We start from the raw sequence: 20,000 nt of genomic DNA on the forward strand, positions 1-20,000 counted from the left end.
TTTCAGTGGGGGGGGTAAGGCAAGGAGAAAATGGGTAATGTGGTTTCAGTGGGGGGTAAGGCAAGGAGAAAATGGGTAATGTGGTTTCAGTGGGGGGTAAGGCAAGGAGAAAATGGGTAATGTGGTTTCAGTGGGGGTAAGGCAAGGAGAAAATGGGTAATGTGGTTTCAGTGGGGGGGGGTAAGGCAAGGAGAAAATGGGTAATGTGGTTTCAGTGTGGGGGTAATGCAAGGAGAAAATGGGTAATGTGGTTTCAGTGTGGGGGCAAGGAAAGGAGAAAATGGGAAATGTGGTTTCAGTGTGGGGGTAAGGCAAGGAGAAAATGGGTAATGTGGTTTCAGTGTGGGGGCAAGGAAAGGAGAAAATGGGAAATGTGGTTTCAGTGTGGGAGTAAGGGAGGGACAAAATGGGAATGGTGGTGTGGAACCCTCATTTCCATTCTACTGTTAAGCACGTTAAAAAGTGCACCTCTCTCGACTTATCGGCTGAATCCCAGACTGGGTATTCCTCATCTTAAGGAATCATTGTACTTTTTGTGTTAAATTTAGGGTGGTGCTCTTGTTCACATTTACACTGATGGATCAGTCCTTTTGGCCCATGGAGGAATAGAAATGGGACAAGGACTCCATACCAAGATGATTCAGGTAAATGGTGCTAATTTTTACTTGCAAAATCGAAGATTTTTCAAGTATATTGGTTTTTAGCTTTTGTTATTATGTCTGTCTGTTTCTCTGTTGGGTGGTCGCGAGACTACCGTTATTCTCAGGTTTTCCGTCTGTCTGTATGTATGTAATGGACAGCTCTGGAGGCCAGAGGAGTCAACCCATTCTGATGAAACTTGACTGGTAGGTTCACACCAGGATCTCGTCGTATGCTTTTGAGCACCGTTGCGAAGGACACCACCGTTGCCCAGCAATGGGACTTTGAATTTTTTGAAAAAATCCGAAAAATATTTATTTTTTTCGAAAATCAAAAATCGGCTTCCGCGCTTTTATGCGCACTATAATCAACCTCTTTGTCAAAAATTTTCAGCCCGATCCGTCAAAAACTTTAAGACTGGTAGGGAATTATATAGCGACCACCCATGTCGCCTCCCGGCTTGTTTGTCTGTTTGTCTACCTGTTTGTCGCCTATAGGTCACAATTTTCAATCGATCTTCATTAAACTTCACCACATGGTATAGTTTGTCATAATAAAGAAGCCTTTTGTTTTTGAGGTCAAAGGGTCAACATAGGCCAAAGGTCAACAACTTCGGTGAGTTTTCTAAAATCCTCAAATTTCATCTGATTGACTTGAAATTTGAAGAGGGTTTATATTTCAGGTCACTGAATTCAAGTAGCCAATTATTTTTGAGGTCAACATGGACCAAAAGGTAAACATAGGCCAAAGGTCAACAACGAAGTTGGCATTTCTGAAATCCTCAATTTTCATCCGATTGACTTGAAATTTGAAGAGGATTTATAATTCTGTTCACTGAATTCAAGTCGCAATTACTTTAGAGGTCAATATCGACCAAAATGTCAACATAGGCCAAAGGTCAACAACTTAGGTGAGGTTTCTAAAATCCTCATTTTTCATCTGATTGCCTTGAAATTTGAAGATTTATATTTCAGGTCACTGAATTCAACCAGCCAATTATTTTTGAGGTCAACATGGACGAAAAGGAAAACATGGGCCCAGAGTCGACAACGAAGGAGGTGATTCTAAATTCCTCAATTTTCATTCGATTGACTTGAAATTGAAAGAGGGTTTATATATCATGGCGATAAGTTCAACCAGCCAATTCTTTTTGAGGTAAACATGGACCAAAAGGTCAACATAGGCCCAAGGTCAACAACTAAGGGGATATTTCCAATCTACTCTATTTTAATCACATTGTCTTGAAATTTGAAGAGGATTTGCATATCAGGTCACTGAATTCAACCACCAATTATTTTTGAGGTCAACATAGGCCAAAAGGACAACATCGTCCGAATTTATAAAATTATCAAATTTCATCTGATTGACTTGAAATTTGAAGAGGAGTTGCATATTTGATGACTGAATTAAACCTGAATCGTTTTTGTAGTCAACATCGACCAAAAGATCAACATTGTCCCAAGGTCAACAACTAAGGTGGTGTTTTTAAATGCCTCAATTTTCATCCGAATGACTTGAAATTTGAAGAAGATATATATTGCAGGTCACTGAATTCAACCACCAATTATTTTGTAGGTCCATGTCACCAAAAGGTCAACATAGGCTAAATTCTAAATTTGTCAATTTCCATCCGATTCACTTGAAATTTGAAGAGTTGCTGCATATTTGATCATTGAACTCAACCACCAATTATTTTTGAGGTCAAATTTGTTTTATGGATTTTGTAAGTTTCGTGCTCTGCATGACGTCTTCTTGTTTAATTAATGATTCACCATGTGCAATTTCTCAAAGTCTCTTTTGATAAAACTGCAAGTGTTGCATCCGTTTTTTATTTTTAAACCCTTGCCAAACCCTGGACAAGTTGTACCCCCATTAACAGTACCAAGTTGAAGAAAGTGAAACAAAAAATTTATGGAATGACACTCGTAGAGTGCATTGTCTCACCTTTCGCGTTCATTCTGAACAAAAAAATCCCCTCGTTAACTGAACACACTGCTGTTATGGCCCATATACTTGTATCATCGATGATTTGAGGAAAGAGTTCCAGCTATTATGTCACATAATTTCTTGGCATGGGTTATGAACGTAATAATTTAAATTTGCTCACATCCTGTCATAGATCACATATTAGAAGTTTCATATTTTTTCAGAAAAACATTTCAACCAATTATGGCTGGAATACCACTTCACTGATGACGTCATTGTGATCACCCTATATACCCCATGGGTAGTTGATGACATATGCCAAGTTTCAATTTTTTTCGTTGAGTAGTTTCGGACAAAATGATGGCCAAATTTTTCTTCCTGTAATTCAATATTGCTGCTACGCCATGTGACCCATGACTTCAGCGTTAACAATAACATATTCTCCATGGGGAGTCCCTCCTATGTTTAAAGTTTTGTTTCAATCAGACAAGCGTTTGCAGAGAAAAACTTTTTTTTTACACGAAAATATATAGATGCAGACGTCACACACGCACACGCACACGCACACGCACACGCACACACACACACACACACACACACACACACGCACACACACAGCCATTGCAATAGACTCTCATCTTCTTCGGGGCGAGACGAATAATCAAAAGCAATGGTAGACTTGAATGCAATGTGCATCACGTTTTACTGAGGAACTACTCTTGTGGTGGAGTCTTGCCACCACTGGAGCATCAGATATCAGGTGCACCTTGTTTACTTCCTAAGGTCAACCCCAAAGCTTAGAATACGTGGATGTTTTTTTTACCTAAGTCGATTGCAGGTCTGCATTATAACAATACAACTAGCGAGCTAGTGGATAACCAGGATTCCTTTCATCCTTTCCTTATCCAACTACTCAGGTCGCTGGGCGCTGTCTTGGGTTGCCTGTGAGTCGTATCAGGATTGCTGACACGTGTTCGAATTCTGTTCCCAATGCCTCAGCAACAGCTGCCTCGTTCAGCACTGACCTCTATGGCATGGCCCTCATGGTACTTTTATACAATTGTTATGCTATGATAAGGTAAAACGAATGTAACAAAATGTTGTATCATGGTTTAATATCAGGAATGCTGAATATTTGACAATGAATTATTAATATTAAATATGTGAAAGATAACTTTTGCTTTTGCATTAACGAAGGGCCTGTGGAAGAATTTGTACAGAAATCACAAGTCGGAGAATGACATTCGTCGTGTCGGACCAATTTTAGTCACAGGAATCAATAATTCAAATACAAGGTGTTTATTGAATAATTCAAAAGACATTCTTGTGCACAGGAGGAAGACTTCAGCTCTCAACGTTGTTGCGAGCCGAAGACTTAAGACGACATAGACTGGGTCAATTTTCCAAAAATCTTAATCCCGAAGGCAAATGGTGTTAATTTATGGCATACAAGCTATTTCGGGGTATTGAGGGGTGCTGAACTCAAATCTGATGTATGCCCAGGTCAAAAATGGCCGATAATGCCTTAAAATTGAGAAATCCAAGCTGGCCGACCACGACGGGCTGAAATGTATTTATGTTCATATCTTTTTGACTAAACAAGGTAGAAACTTGAATGAAATGTGCTTTTGTAGGTTTTCATATCTGGGGAATCCAATGCCATATTAAGTTTTGATATAAAATGTGAAGAAACTGATTCTTCTTCTTCTTCCTTCGGCTGCTCCCGTTCGGGGTCGCCACAGCGGATCATCCATATGATCCGCATCGTGATTTGGCACATGTTTTACGCTGGATGCCCTTCCTGACACAACCCTGGTCGCCTCTTACGACACAGGGATAGTGAAGAAACTGATTGAAGATTAATAATTCGTCGACCAGATAAGATCCACAAGCAGGTTGATCCTATGTGTCCAGGAATAATTTACTCAGTTTGCAGTTTTTTTTCTCATTGCAGATATATCCAATATAATATAATCCAAATACTAATAATATAATATATAATAATAATAATATGTGAGGGCTCACAACCCCACAGGTGGGCTCCCTGTGGACCGTCCAGGTCCTGGTTGCTAAGCCGTTACGTCGCGCGGTTACCAAGCCGCTACATTGATAAAACGTTTCAGGAGCAATTGTTATATTGGCCCGTGCTTTGGGGCTGTTTACTCGGTAAGTTGTGGTTATTATCGCTTATAATGGCCATACATATTTTGATTAGTGTCTTTTGCTTTCGTAGCTTTGGTTTCTTTAGTGTTTTCACATATTTTTGAGTATTTTCCATAGTTTTGTGTCGCATGTTCGCATGATTCGAGAACACGTGCTTTGAGATCATGCACTTACTTAGATTCCTTTTATAGTGATTACGTATTGCAGCCGTCAGGTTAAGCACTATGCTGACTATTATTCGTATTTTAGAGGTAGTTTTCGAGAGGTTATTTCATTTTGTCATTTTGTATTCATTATTTCTACAAGAGCCTACATGGCTCGGACAAGCAGTTGTGCTGACAGCATTAAGTAGTCTCTCTGCCTACTACTACTCCAGAATTAGTCAGTCTGCCTCAAACAAGTCCTGTAATTATTTCGGAACTGTGTTATTAATATTATGTATTTTTAGGCCCTTTTGTTCTGCTTTTGAGTAAATAAAAAGAATCACATGGCCAACTTGAAAACCCTGCGTTATAAATATAATATCTCCAATATAATATAATCCAAATAATAATAATATAATCCAAAATAATATGCTGTAATGGAATATTTGATGTGAACATCTTTGTATAATTCTCAATTTTAAGGCATTATCGGCCATTTTTGACCTGGGCATACATCAGATTTGAGTTCAGTACCCCTCAATACCCCTAAATAGCTTGTATGCCATAAATTAACACCATTTGCCTTCAGCACTTTAAATATCCACATTTTCACAAATTTTACCTCGTCTAACGTAGAATATTGAGTGTGTGTGTGTGTGTGTGTGTGTGTGTGTGTGTGTGTGTGTGTGTGTGTGTGTGTGTGTGTGTGTGTGTGTGTGTGTGTGTGTGTGTGTATATATATATATATATATATATATATATATATATATATATATATGTATATATATATATATATATATATAGATATATATATATATGTATGTATATATATGTATATATATATATATATATATATATATATATATATATATATGTATATATATATATATATATATATATATATATATGTATGTATATATATATATATATATATATATATATATATATATATATATATATATATATATATATATATACCAAACTTTGTGGACTTCAAATTTACGACATAGAGGGGTTTTGGTTTGTTTTGGAGTTTGTTTACAGCCCTGGGAATGGGTGTGGTTGGGGGGGAGGGAGGGAGATAGGAGAGAGAGTCATGTTTTGCCTTGCTGGTTAAGATGGTCACCGGATAGATAAAGTTTTACAAGGTGATTTACGATTAAATCAAAAAAAATTTGTGTATTCTGCTCTTTACTAGCTTTCTCAGCATATATATTTATTAAATTATTTCTCAAAAGCACGAAAGCAGTGGTGCTTAACATTTTTACCACCACACCCCCTCTTGTAGTTGGTCCTTGCCTCCATGCCCCCCCCCCCCACACATCTTCAACCAGATGATTAAAAATTACTCCTGAATTAAAAGGAAAAACAAAAAAAATTGTGTTTTTAGTCTTTTTTATTGAACAAAGAATTCTGTATAAGCCACACTCATATACAAAACATATTTAATGAGATGACATTCAATGAGATACTTGACATTGCTTCTTTGCTACTAGATGTTGAATGCGTGGTCGAATGCAAGAGAGAGCACAGCACAAATCCCCTTCAACATTCAGCTTGTTTCTGTACTTGGGCTTGACAGCAACGAGCGTGGAAAATGCAGCTTCACAAAGATACGTTGATCCAAACATTGTCAGAATGTGAAGAGCTTGATGTGAGATTAAAGGGTAAACAGGAAGGGACGTGACCCAGAACGTCTCTAGATCCAGTGTTTTTGAAGTCTTCTTCAGCCGAGGAGTTGAATTTTAAACTCCTCTTGCACTTCGTCTAAAATATCAGTTACTTCACATTGAAATGGGTTCCCAATGAATTTCCAGGCTTTGCGATTCTCATCTATATCAGGAAAGTATCTGATGAATTCTGCTTTCAATTCAGTCAGATGAGTAATGATTATTTGTTTCTTTAACTCAGAATCAAGGTAACTGTGAATGAGAGCAGAATCCAAGTTAACAAAACTATCTGTATTTCCATCCTGAATTCGACATTTCTAGAGGTCGAGTTTGGCCATGAAGGCTCGAATGACGTCATGGTGCATGGTTATGTTGATGTTTTTCCCTTGGGGTTTGAGGTTGATGGCATTCAGCACTTCAAAGATGTCCACCAGGTAAGCTACAGAAAGCAAAAATCCTTCAGACTCGAACTTGTCATGGAGATCTGCTTTCTGCTGCAAATCTAGAAATGTTGCCACTTTTTGTCGTAGTTCATCAAGCCGTCCAAGCACGTTTCCCTTCGAAAGCCATCGTACATTTGTGTGGAAAAGCCATGCTTGATGTTCAGAATCCATATCCACACACAGCTGTTTGAAGAGGCGACTGTTTGAGGCTCCAGGTTTGATGAAGTTGACTACCTTGATAGCCAGGTTCATGACATCCTTCATTTCAGCAGGTAGAGTTCTGGATGCTAAGGCTTCACGATGAAGGATGCAGTGCATACTGATACCAGATGGACATTTTTCTTTCACTCTTGTTATGAAACCAGATTGCTAACTAAACATGGCCGGAGCTCCATCAGTACACACCCCGACCAGCAAGTCCAACAAAAGTTGTTTTTCCTGGAAGAAGTTTGATACTACTTGAAAAATATCTGTTGCTGTTGTATAACCTTCCATGGGATGGCAGAAGAACATTTCCTCTTTTACACTATTGCCTGACACGAAACGAGCAATACATCAGGATCTGAGAACACTGAGCAACATCATTCGTTTCGTCCAACTGGATGGCAAATACAGGAGAAGCTCTTACTTGGTCGAGAACTTGATCTTTGATGTCTTGAAACATTTCATCGATCCTTCCCTTGACGGTATCGTTTACTGGAGAGATTTAGGAAAGCTTGTTTGTACCATCCTTCCCCAGAACGAGCTCTGCTGCACACAGTACACTTGGTTTTATGAGAGTCTCTCCGATGTTATGGCTCTTTTTGCTCTTTGCAATCAACATGGCGATCTCATAGGAAGCCTCAACAACCTTTGAAGTCTGTTGCCGAAATGCTCCACTGCTGTCCATCTTAGCTTTGCTTCAAGGACTGCCATTTTGTTTCAAAGAATGCCTTGGGTTTGGCAGCTGGAGCAGGATGCATTGTCTTCAAGTGGCGTTCCAAGCGTGTGGGCCGCACGCCATCATTGCTTCGAGTCTTGTGGCATATTACGCACTGGGGTACCTCTGTGTCACCCTTTGGGAGGGAAACAAATCCAAATCGAATATAGTTGTCAAGATACTTCCACTTTTTTACAGTCATTGCGAATTATTTAGTTTGAAATGGGTACTGCAAATCTGTGAAAAAAATGTTTTAATATTAAAATTACAATAAAATATCAGCATATATATAAAATATCAGCATATATATAAAATATCAGCATATATATATATATATAATATCAGCATATATATAAAATATCAGCACATATATATATATATATATATATATATATATATATATATATATATATATATATAAATATATATATATATATATATATATATATATATATAATATCAGCATATATATAAAATATCAGCATATATATATATATATATATATATATATATAATATCAGCATATATATAAAATATCAGCACATATATATATATATATATATATATATATATATATATATATATATATATATATATATATAATATCAGCATATATATAAAATATCAGCACATATATATATATATATATATATATATATATATATATATATATATATATATATATATATATATATATACATACACAAGCCTGGTGTTGGCGCAGTGGTTAGGGCAGCGGCTTGGGATCCAAAAGGTCCTGAGTTCAAGCCCCGTTGGGCCACTGAATTAATACACCAGGGGGTTGACTCAGCCTGTCATCCTTCCGAGGTCGGCGAAATGAGTACCAGTATACTGGGCCGGTGTATACCCCGGTTAAAATAGGTGTACCATATCCCTGTGTCGTAAGAGGCGACCAGGGTTGCGTCAGGAAGGGCATCCGGCGTAAAACATGTGCCAAATCACTATGCGGATCATACGGATGATCCGCTGTGGCGACCCCTAATGGGAGCAGCCGAAAGAAGAAGAAGAAGATATATATATATATATATATATATATATATATATATATATATATATATATATATATATATATATATATATATATATATATATATATATATATCAGAATATATGTGCATATATACAGTAGGCGTAAGTCGTCACCATTGGGACCGAGAAAAAAGTGACGACTTCGACATGTGATGACTTGCGCGTATGCGAACATTCATGATGACTGTGGGGTGAAGGATGAAGTCGCGCGTAGCCTGGACACGTACATGTGAGAGGACACAACAATCTCTAAGCCGGCTATTGTACCAAAAAGAAAACACAATCCTCGGGGCAGAGGTCGGGGTTCATTGGTGAGTTGGAAAGTGATCAAGCAAAGATGGAATTCATGAATCACTTTATCAAAAGTAAAGATAATGAACAACTGTAAGACAACTCGTATAGTGGGGCAAGTTAGCTAAATATAGCATCACAATTGTGCATTTTGTGAGGAAAGCACCAAATTTGGCACACTAGTAGCCTATCATATTATGAACAGATTTCGATATTGGGCCATCTCAAAATTTTTGATGGCAGTGGAAAATAGCTGCCACAGCCATCAGCGGCTGAATTTGAGATGGCCCAATATCCAAATCTGTTCATAATATGATAGGCTACGAGTCTGCCAAATTTGGTGCTTTCCTCACAAAATGCACAACTGTTATACTAAGTTGCCCTACTAATATACCGTCGGTGATGGTGTATGACCATCGACAAATGTGGAATGAATGGCTGTTAGAATTAATTCATTGGAATGAATGTAGAATGAGTTTTCAAATGGAATGAAAACTCGTATACCATCGACAAATTATATGACACACAGTCATCGTGATGACTACCACTCAATACCTATGTGAAAGTGAGTGTGGTGATGTACAAAACAAGATAATATAAAACCATGATCGGACTTCAACACTAAGCTCGATCGATCCTTTACTCCTTCCCCAGAGACTGCATTGCGCAGCCTGTCTAACTCTTCAGATGCATGTGGGACGGCACGCTGACTGAGCTGAACACAGCGCAGTTATAACTGCGCTATCACTGGCAGTGTACACCAATGAGAGAGCATCACGATTCCATTTAATCGGGCTTCTCACGAGGTAGAAGTTCCGTGTGATGAGTTAGGCGTGGTAATTTACTTGAGTTTCCATTACGCGGGAATGGGCAACATCTGACGACTTAGACGAAGTGCGACTTAGAGATGACGACTTACAGACTTTATTCAAAGGGATTTAGCATTCGATAAATTCGGGACTTTTTGACGCTGCCGACTTCGGCGAAGTGACGAGTTACACGCTGCCGACTTATGCCTAGTCCACTGTGTATATATATATATATATATATATATATATATATATATATATATATATATATATATATATATATATATATATATGATATATATTTATATCATATATAAATGGGGTTCGGGCTGGGGCTTATGTGGGAGGGGTGAATGTGGATGAGGTTTGTGTGGATAAATGGATGGGTGGAGAGATGGGTGGATGGGTGGAGCTTGTGTGGATGGGTGGATAATTTTTTAATTAAATAAACATGTTGTGTGTGGGGAACTAATTAACTAATCACTAATTATGTGAATATGATGAATATGGGTGGAGCTTGTGTGGGGTTTGTGTGTGTGGAGCTTGTGTGGAGCTTGTGGGGGGTTTGTGTGTGGTGGGGTTTGTGTGGGGTTTGTGTGGGGGTGGGATTTGTGTGGAGCTTGTGTGGGGTGGGGTTTATGTGGGTGGGTTTTGTGTGGGTGGAGTCAAAAAGGGGCGGAGTCAAAAAATTTCAATTTGTCTTTGTCTTTTGTAATTCCTGTGAATAAAATGAACCTAAAATCTCTTCCCCTTCCAAATCATATATCTTATAAGTCCAAGGAACCGTATCTATTACATCAACAACTTAAAAAGGTTCGTTTGTCCATCTTTTAACATAACCTTTTTCAAAATGAGATTTCCACCTATATATTCTTACGATATCACCAACTTTGAACTTAGGTTTTCTGACATTAATCTCTTTTTCATATTTTAATTTTGTAAATGTTTCTGATGGTTTCATATTTGTTGACGTGTGAATCGTTACATTATACTTGAGATACACCAAAGATAGAACCATCTTTACCAACATAAGTCATTTATATTAGATTAAAAATAATATCATAAAAATTTTTATTTTTGTTGAGTTGAAATAACACATATAGACATAATTGACCACAACACTTGGAATTTAATTCTTGGACTTGAAATGTTTGATAAACACCATTCTGTAAGAATTTTATGACTTCAACAGGTGGTGGAAGACCAAAACTATCAAAATAATATTTGTCTTGACTATTAAAAATACAAACCCAATGAGAACCGTTCCCATTATTATCTTCTAAGTTCATAATAATATTCTTTGTATGTTTCGGCACATTTGTTAATTCATCTCTCATACAAATAACCACATTATGAATTTTTAATTTCTTACAATATTTGACAAGTTGTAAATTTGATGTTGTATTCTTTCCAAATTCTTTAAACCACTCATCAATGCTCATTTATTTATTAGAAAGATATAATCCATTACCTCTTTTCGTTAATTTTACACCTGCTTGTGCTATAGAAGAAAGCATATCTCCAAACTAACAATCTCGCTTTATCAGGCAGACCTTCAAGTTTTTCAGCAAAATCTACAATTACACCACTTCCACTAATTTGTTTCTCCAACTCTTTGTTATGTCTTTCCAATTCTTTTTGAGCCTGGAGTTGAGCCTTCCTTTCGTTGGCAGTTTTCACTGCTGTTGAAATACCACCCGTCAATGCTCCAACCGCACTTAAACCAGCAAATAAAGGAATTAGAAATGGGAGAAATCCTCCACTCGTCTCTCTTATTGAATATTTTTTCAACATTGGTTTTGTCATTTTAATTTTAAGTGAGCCAGTGTCATTCAAGATTTTAACCTGTTCTCTTGTGAGCAAAACATCAATTCTTACTGCTCCTTTTCTCTGAATTGTATTAACGTTAATCGTACAAGGCTTTTGATTTTGAACACAAGATGATAGTTTATGAAGATTGATTTGATTAACATATACCCCAGTTGGTACTTTGCCACTCATTTATTTAACAAAAAATTATGTGAGACTAATCATCACACCATTATCTGTATTAATCTGTAATTCTGTTTCTTCCAAAAGCAAACAATATGTATCAACTTCTTCACTCTCTCCTCTTTCAATGTATAGGGAAGTATCCACTCGATTAGACTTTATAGTTTCCTTTTGAGCGCTCAGGTCAAACGCATAGATAGTATTCAAACTTGTAAATGCTGTCATATCCAAAATAGGTTCTTTATTTCCATTACTTTCACACACCTTTTGGGAAGACTTGTATGCTTCAGCAAAATCATTTTTCCCAATTAATTTCCAATCTATCTCGTGGATAAAATGTTCCATCTAGAGAAACGCGAAGTTGTTTCACCTAAGCATTATCACTCAATGCATTATTCTTATCAGTCGCAGTATCACCATCTGGCTTTTTAAAAATGATCCACAGATATCGTGGCTTTCCTTCCAGAACACCCAAATTCCACGTGTAAGTAGTTTGGTTGAGTTTAACGTGTTGACATCTTCTTTTGAGGTATGATACACTGAGTGGTTTCTTTGAGTTAAGTCTTCGAATCAACATCTCTTCTGTTTTAAGATTAGGAGTATATTCACTGATATACCAACTCATCTCCTCAATTACAAATTGATTCTGTTCACCAAAAGCACTACCAACACCAAAAAGCAATCTATTTTCATTATCATTCCTTTGTAGTTGAAATCTAATTTTAAGACCATACAGAACTTTATCATGATCACAAAATCCAAATATACCTTTAAGAGGAACTGCCACAGGAAAACTATTTTCTGCTTTTGTATCATCATTATACGCTGCTTTCCTTTGAGTATATCCATGGTCTGTGTTTGTTCCCGTTGACATATCAGGAATAAAACGTTCGACAGACCCCTTTCCCATTCTATCACTGAATGTATAGAGTGTAAATTTCATCATTTCAGATACAGCAGAGACATAATCAACCGCTTCAACTTCTTGTGTTCCAATATACAAACGCACACTATCAAACATTTTCCAGAAGAAATCATTTAAAAGTGTAGCGTTTGTGTTAGTCGCAGTCTTCGTGAATTTAAATTTACACAACAAGAAACTTTCGGATAGATTCAAATAGGTTTGTTGATTATTTATTTCAAAACTTTTTGTACCATTCGTATTCCTGTCTGTTCCAGTTATTGCATTTACCTTGAAGTAATCTTCTTTTTTAGTGGAGGTTGAGAAAATAATAGTATCATCCAAATCATAGATACTATCAATTGCTTCCATACTTGTATTTATTCAGGAAAAAAGATGTTAAAACTTTTGAAACCCTGATCCAAGTATTCGAATTATTTTCTGTCGTTCTTGGGGGGACAACTGAGTTTTGCCTTTCTTAATTTCTTTTCTTGCTTGTAATTTATGAGATTCCTTCTGGGCATCTTTTATGCTCTTTACAGCACCTGCTACATTTCCCACAGCAGAAGCAGTTGAACCAATTAGATCTTTATGTTTAAGAATAGTTGAACCAATACCCATAAGAGTATCAATTATCCCATCTCCTCTAAATTGATGTCCAACACCCCTTTGTCTCGTAGGTTTATAGTATCCCCTACCAAGATACATACCTTCACCCTTGTAGTATGGGGAAAGGAACATCCCATCCCCTGTAATTATTTTATATTTTCCCAACTCGTGTTTCCTCACAATAACCATCGTATTTATTTATTGGAAAACTTCACATAGGTGAATTCTGATGGATATAACTTCTCCATTAAAAGAAATCATACGATTATCTTGGTCAGTTATCCTAAAATTTACTCTGTGTATGGTTTTTCCTGACACAGGGAGATAAACCAAATTTTTGGGTTCCATATTGAATTTATAACCAATTGGGGTTGAGTATGCGCTGAATGAAAATATTGCATTTGTTTTTTTTCCATCATTATAAGCACCATCAATCAAATCACAGTGAATTAACACCGAATTTATTCCTGAGGATATTTGAATGACATTATCACTGTAAAACGTCCCATGAGTTTCAATCTTTTTTGAGGAGAAACCCAATAACTCTCTAAATGAATTATCAATTGTGAAATCAACCTTGTAGTTATTTTTAACTTTAATTGTTGATTTTGAAGTATGTTTTTGAATGTCTATAACAATATTTTTTGGTTCATCACCCTGTTCTTTCATAAGACGAGCAATTTCGGAAGATATTTGAGAAATCTCATATGCTCCGGGTGAGACCGTTATTGTTTTGTATCCACTTCCGGGATTATAACTAAACTTGTCATTTTTATCAGTTATATTACATAAGGTATTATAAGTTTCCATGGACAATAAAGATGCCTCATATTCTTTTGTTGGGTTAAGTTGTAGTGGGTATGGGAATGAAGATGTGTAGTCGCTTGTTGTGAAATTACAACTCAGGATTGTGCTTCTCATCTTATTTAATATGAGATAAAATGTCTTTATATTGAGATTTATTAATTATTTTCATGTTCATCAACTGGTCTAAAATGGCTGATGCTTCATTAAAACAATTGTTATTTCCAGCCTTCTTACTACCTAACAACAAAAACAGTCTATTAACTAATTGCGATGGGTCATTTGGAAGAAAACTACTACCTGAACCAAGGATACTGAAAGCCTGAATAATGTGTTTCTCCTTCTCATTTTTCCTACTTTTACTAGAAATACTAACCCTATAATTTAGAGTGTTCAGCAGATCAATATATACTCTATCATCATTATTTTTCATATGCAATGGTTTATCAATATACTTTGATTCATCCCTCACAGTTGAACCTTGTCTTCCATCTTTTGTGAGAAGAAACATTAATTTCGGAGTTAGTTTAACAGGGGGTTGAGCAGAACCTAAGAATCTTAATTCATCATTAAATATCAATACCTTTTCTTGAACAAGATGAAATATTGCTGGTTGTTCTGTTGGAATGAGTCCTGCTTTGGTTTTTGAATCCGCTGAATATTCATTGTTTTGAAGAGCATTCACAATATAATCAGGGGGTTGATTAATCTCTTCTAGTTGTTGAAATAAACCTTCATCATCATATACCTTTAATTCTCCTAAATGCTCTAATTCTTCCTCCGTCATTTGATCAAAATCTTTTGACATTTGAAGTGTTTTAGGAGTATATTCTACTGTGGGAACTGTGGAAACATCTTTCATTTTTTCTTGGGAAGTTTTTAAAAGTGGTTTAAAAAATTTCTCTTGTTTTCTTTCAAATGCTTCTTCGCCCGTTAGTTTCTGTCTGCGTTTCTTCTTTATGTCTTCCTGCTGTTTTACAACTTTTGAAACCAACTCTTGATGTTCCTTAAATCTTCTTGCTCTTTCTTTTGCATCCATTTATTTATTGTAAAATATCATTTAATGAATTGTAAAGATCAACAGGGAAATTTTCCTTTTCTTCATCATTCAAGTAGATGTGTTCAAATAAATCCTTTTCTTTAAATATTTCATCAAATTCTTTATTAACATTAATGCGAGTTGTAATTTCTTCTTCACTACTACTTGCATCTCTGCTTTTCATATGTTTGCGTTGAGTTTCTTCATCAACATCAAAACCGAATGATAAAATCTTCACTCCGCTCAGATGTTTAATAATTTGTCTCGTTCCTTCTGGATTAGTTTCTAATATCCCAAGACCACCAGATTTTAGTTTCCTTAACTCACTCTTACAATGTGAATATTTTGTTGTACCAAGAGAAACCTCCTCAAATATTTGACCTTCATTCCTCAATCGCATATGTTCCTCCACTGAAATATAGTGATAATCTTCACCTTTTACTTCTCCAGTTCTTATTGCTCTAGTTGTTGTTGATACAATGCGTATCACGGGGTGTTTTTTAAGTAAATTTACAATATTCTCATTTGTACTACACAAGAACCTTGATTTATGAAAGTTTTTTCCAGAAGCAGATTTACCCACAATATTTATAATAATAGTTGTCATTTATATATGTAATTGTTTATAAAACAAAAAATATATCCCTTAATATCTCATCTTGTTTCACAACAATATATTTATATTTTTCAGTCGTGTGCTTCATGTAATCCTCAAATTTCTTTTTACTACATAATGTAGAACAATTATCTCTCCAAAAATTATTGATATCTATTGAATTTAACTTGAATAAAATAAAAGTATTAGCATTGTTTCTGATGGAACGACGAGGAAGTTGAAAGTACGATTGACTAAGATAAATACAATTACAAGAAGAATGTCTCCCTCTTGTGTAGTAGCTGTCCATTACTGTTTGGTTTCTCTCATTAACACAATCATCAAAGATAACGAGGTTCTTTTTTGATTTATCCAAATCTTGGGGAGATGGTATATCATCCATATTATCACGAAGAATACAAGTTATAGGATTTGATTTCTTTTTACATCTCTTTGTATCACAAAATAGTTGAATTATATCTTCAATGTTATAATCATTTAGGTTTTTTTGACGTTTAAATAAACCGATTATATCTTCTTTTTGAAGACCAGCATTAAAACCTTGTGATAGTAGTTGATACTCTGGTTGAAAACTCGACTTTGTGAAAATTATTAAATTATCATAATCTAAAAAGTTGGGAGTGAAGAGAATCTTTAAAAGTAAGCAGGTTTTTCCACATCCACTTGAACCAACTATGAGACATCTTAATGAATTTGGGAGATTTTTATGGTTGTTAAATTTTATCTTATTTTCCCAAATGGGTAAAAAATCATTCATTTATATATTTGTAAAACAGGTTATTTAATTTATTATTGGCTTTTTTAGAAACTCTATATTTTATCCTAAGTTCAGGTTTAATTTCAAGATAATCCATTATTTTATTTATACAATATCTTGTGTTGATATTTCCCTGAAAATTACATCCATGAATAATATATAACAACAATCCTTTGAACATTTCTCTTATACGTTCAGTTTCTTCCCTTGTAAGGAAAGGTGTGTTATCACCCTCGTACTTTACATTCATTTCTCTAATCAATCTTGTAAAGTAATTCATTTTTGGTGTAAATCTAAAAGAATTATTTTCCTTTTTATATTTTTTATTATCATTAATTAGAAGATAATCACAGAATCTACATTGTTTATAGGCTTTTGACTCTGTGTTTAATCCCCGTCTTTCACACGCAGGACAATTCTCAAATTTGTCATATGGAGAATCAGGAAAGTCTAGCATATTTATAAATTAAAACTTTACTTAAACTGAAATTCATCTATACTTTAAGTTGTATATTGACTCATATTTAATAATATTACCATCGATATCAATATACTTTTTTTCATTACCAGATTCAACGACAACATTTTTTATATTAAAGGTAATATTAAAATGATCGTTAACTACTATTGAACGAAATGTCATTTCACCTGATATATTAACATCCTTTATTTCATCAGGATTTACATCTTTAGGGTTGTTGAAAAAAATACAAATTTCTCCTTGCATATTACAGATGGTCTTATCTTTTCTTTCTAAAGCTTCATCCATAAGGTTTTTGTTTTTTGATACTTTTTCTTGTTTCATTGCTTTTTCTAGTTTTGAATATATTACCAGAAGGAGAGGAGAAACTTTTGTTAGAGATACTTTAATTGATGTTCTACCAGGTATACTAAAAGCCCTTCCACTGAAGGAAATTGAAGAACTCATATTATTTACCATAATTGTTTTTATCCAATAGTTGTTATATTTATCTTTGTTCAATTTTACATCCTTGACATATTTCTCAGTATCTTTAACAAATGAAGAGATTGATTGAAACTTGTCTTTTGTGTCTTGAAACATTGTATTTATTAAGTGAAAAAGTTGGAGGATAAAATGGTTTTAAGCACAGATTCACCTGTAAAATAAACGAAATTTTCATCAAGAAAATTTTAGTTTAAGCAAAGATTTATTATATAAATATGGTGAATACAACATACTGCGATGTTTGTAATCACAAATATAAACATTATAGAAAACACCTCCGAACCAACAAACACACATTTAATCTATTTCATAAAATATCTCCTCTTGAGTTGGAAAGAAAACATTGTGATATCTGTTCAAAGGATGTTTTGAAGAGAAGTTATAATAAACATCTTCAATCACAAAAACACAAGAAAAATGAGTTTAAAGTAAAGGGAGACTATTATATTGAAAACACTGATGGGGCATTTAAAGGGCATATAAAAATAAGGATTTTTCAATTTGGAGAACCCGGACCATCATCAATAGCTGAATCAATTGAAATAGTGAAACCTGATGTTGAAAAAGTTATTAAAAAGACATTAAAAGAAATGAAAACTTTAAAGTTTTATATGGGAGTGAAAATGAATATGAAAAGACAAGATGAAGAACAAACTCCTTATATTAGAACAGATCTTCATTTTATAACATAATTTCAAGATTTTTTGAATAGTGGGGTTTATGAAGAACTATCAAAACAAGAGGAGGATGTTGATAATACAGTGGTAGGAAGTGGATTCAATATTTAAAAAATCATCTTTTTAGATATACACATTCTAAAATCAAACCCTCTTAAAGCTTCTTCTTATATTGAATTACCAAAAGAAATAAAACTAAAGAAGGCAGTTGTTAATATTAAGAACAATGATAATAAATGTTTTCTCTGGTCTGTTCTTGCTCACTTTCATCCACCAAAATGTAATTCAGAAAGAGTAAAACAATATATGAAATATGAGAATACCTTGGACATTAAAGATTTTAAATTCCCAATGCCACTAACAGATATTCCTAAATTTGAGAAAAAGAATAATCTTTCTATTAATGTATATGGATTAACGGATACAAACAAAGTTCAAATATTAAAAATTTCAAACAACTATAAAAATGAAGAAACACACATTGATCTTTTATATTTTAGTGTTGGAAAGAATTCACATTACACATACATCAATAATTTATCAAGATTGATCTCTTCTCAGGTATTCAGAACAGCAAACAAAATATATCCTTGTAAGCGATGTCTTAATTCATTTCCTACAAAAGAACGATTAGAACAACATTCAAAATATTGTAGTAATCATAAATCAGCTGTAATTACAATGCCTAAACCTGGTGAAAAGATTTCTTTTGAAGATTATAATAAATCTATCATGCACCCATTTGTGATATACGCTGATTTTTAGTGTATCCTTAGAAAGATAAATACTGCTTCTCCTAATCCAAAAGAATCATATACAAATAAATATCAAAAACATATTCCTTGTGGTTTCTGTTATTATATCAAATCATCTGTTGGAGAAAAGTATAACAAACTTGAACATTATAGTGGAAAAAAAGCTTCACAAGAGTTTGTAAAACGATTAGAAAAGGATTGTATAAGACTCACTAAATTAATGAAAGAAACAAATGAACCGATGAAATTAACTGAAGAAGAAAAATTAGAATTTAGAAAGAACAATATCTGTCATATTTGTGAGGGGGAAATTAAGGAGTCTAAAGTTAGGGATCATTGTCATCTTACTGGTAAATATAGAGGTCCCGCTCATTCCTGTTGTAATCATAATTATAAATTACCTTCTTTTATTCCAGTGCTTCTTCACAACAGCGCCAATTATGATACACATCTATTTATAAATGAACTTTCAAAAACACCAGGGAATAATTCTGCCATAACAAACACAAGTCAAAAGTATATTTCATTTACAAAAATGATATTCACAAAACCTTTAACTCGTATTAGGTTTCTAGATTCTTACAAGATTATCGGAACACCACTAGCCTACCTCGCATCAAATCTAAGCTCCACGGACTCTTTTCCAAATCTTAATTCATTCTTTCCAAAAGAGGAAATTCTCACTAAAGAGGAAATTCAGATTAAAGAGAGAATTCAAAGGAAAGAGGAAACATTTTAATAATGAGGAAATTAATGAAGAAATTCTAACTGAAGATGAAATTCTAATTATAAAGAAAATTCGAACAATGAATGAAATTCTAACTAAAGAG

General features: G+C 34.6%; 1 protein-coding gene across 7 annotated transcripts in view; it reads left to right on the plus strand.

Moving 5' to 3' along the window:
* The window catches only part of LOC147025699 (xanthine dehydrogenase/oxidase-like), a 359,829-nt gene that overhangs the window by 310,191 nt on the left and 29,638 nt on the right, over positions 1 to 20,000 (plus strand). For all 7 annotated transcript variants that reach the window (XM_085880375.1, XM_085880376.1, XM_085880374.1 and 4 more), the window contains 2 exons: positions 549 to 644; positions 3,483 to 3,611. In XM_085880375.1, the coding sequence (XP_085736501.1) occupies positions 549 to 644; positions 3,483 to 3,611 (225 nt within the window). The remainder of the gene's footprint in view (positions 1 to 548; positions 645 to 3,482; positions 3,612 to 20,000) is intronic.

This window comes from Eptatretus burgeri, chromosome 5 (genome assembly GCF_056783735.1).
Source record: "Eptatretus burgeri isolate ZD-2024b chromosome 5, Ebu_testis_v1, whole genome shotgun sequence".
Taxonomy (NCBI): Eukaryota; Metazoa; Chordata; class Myxini; order Myxiniformes; family Myxinidae; genus Eptatretus; species Eptatretus burgeri.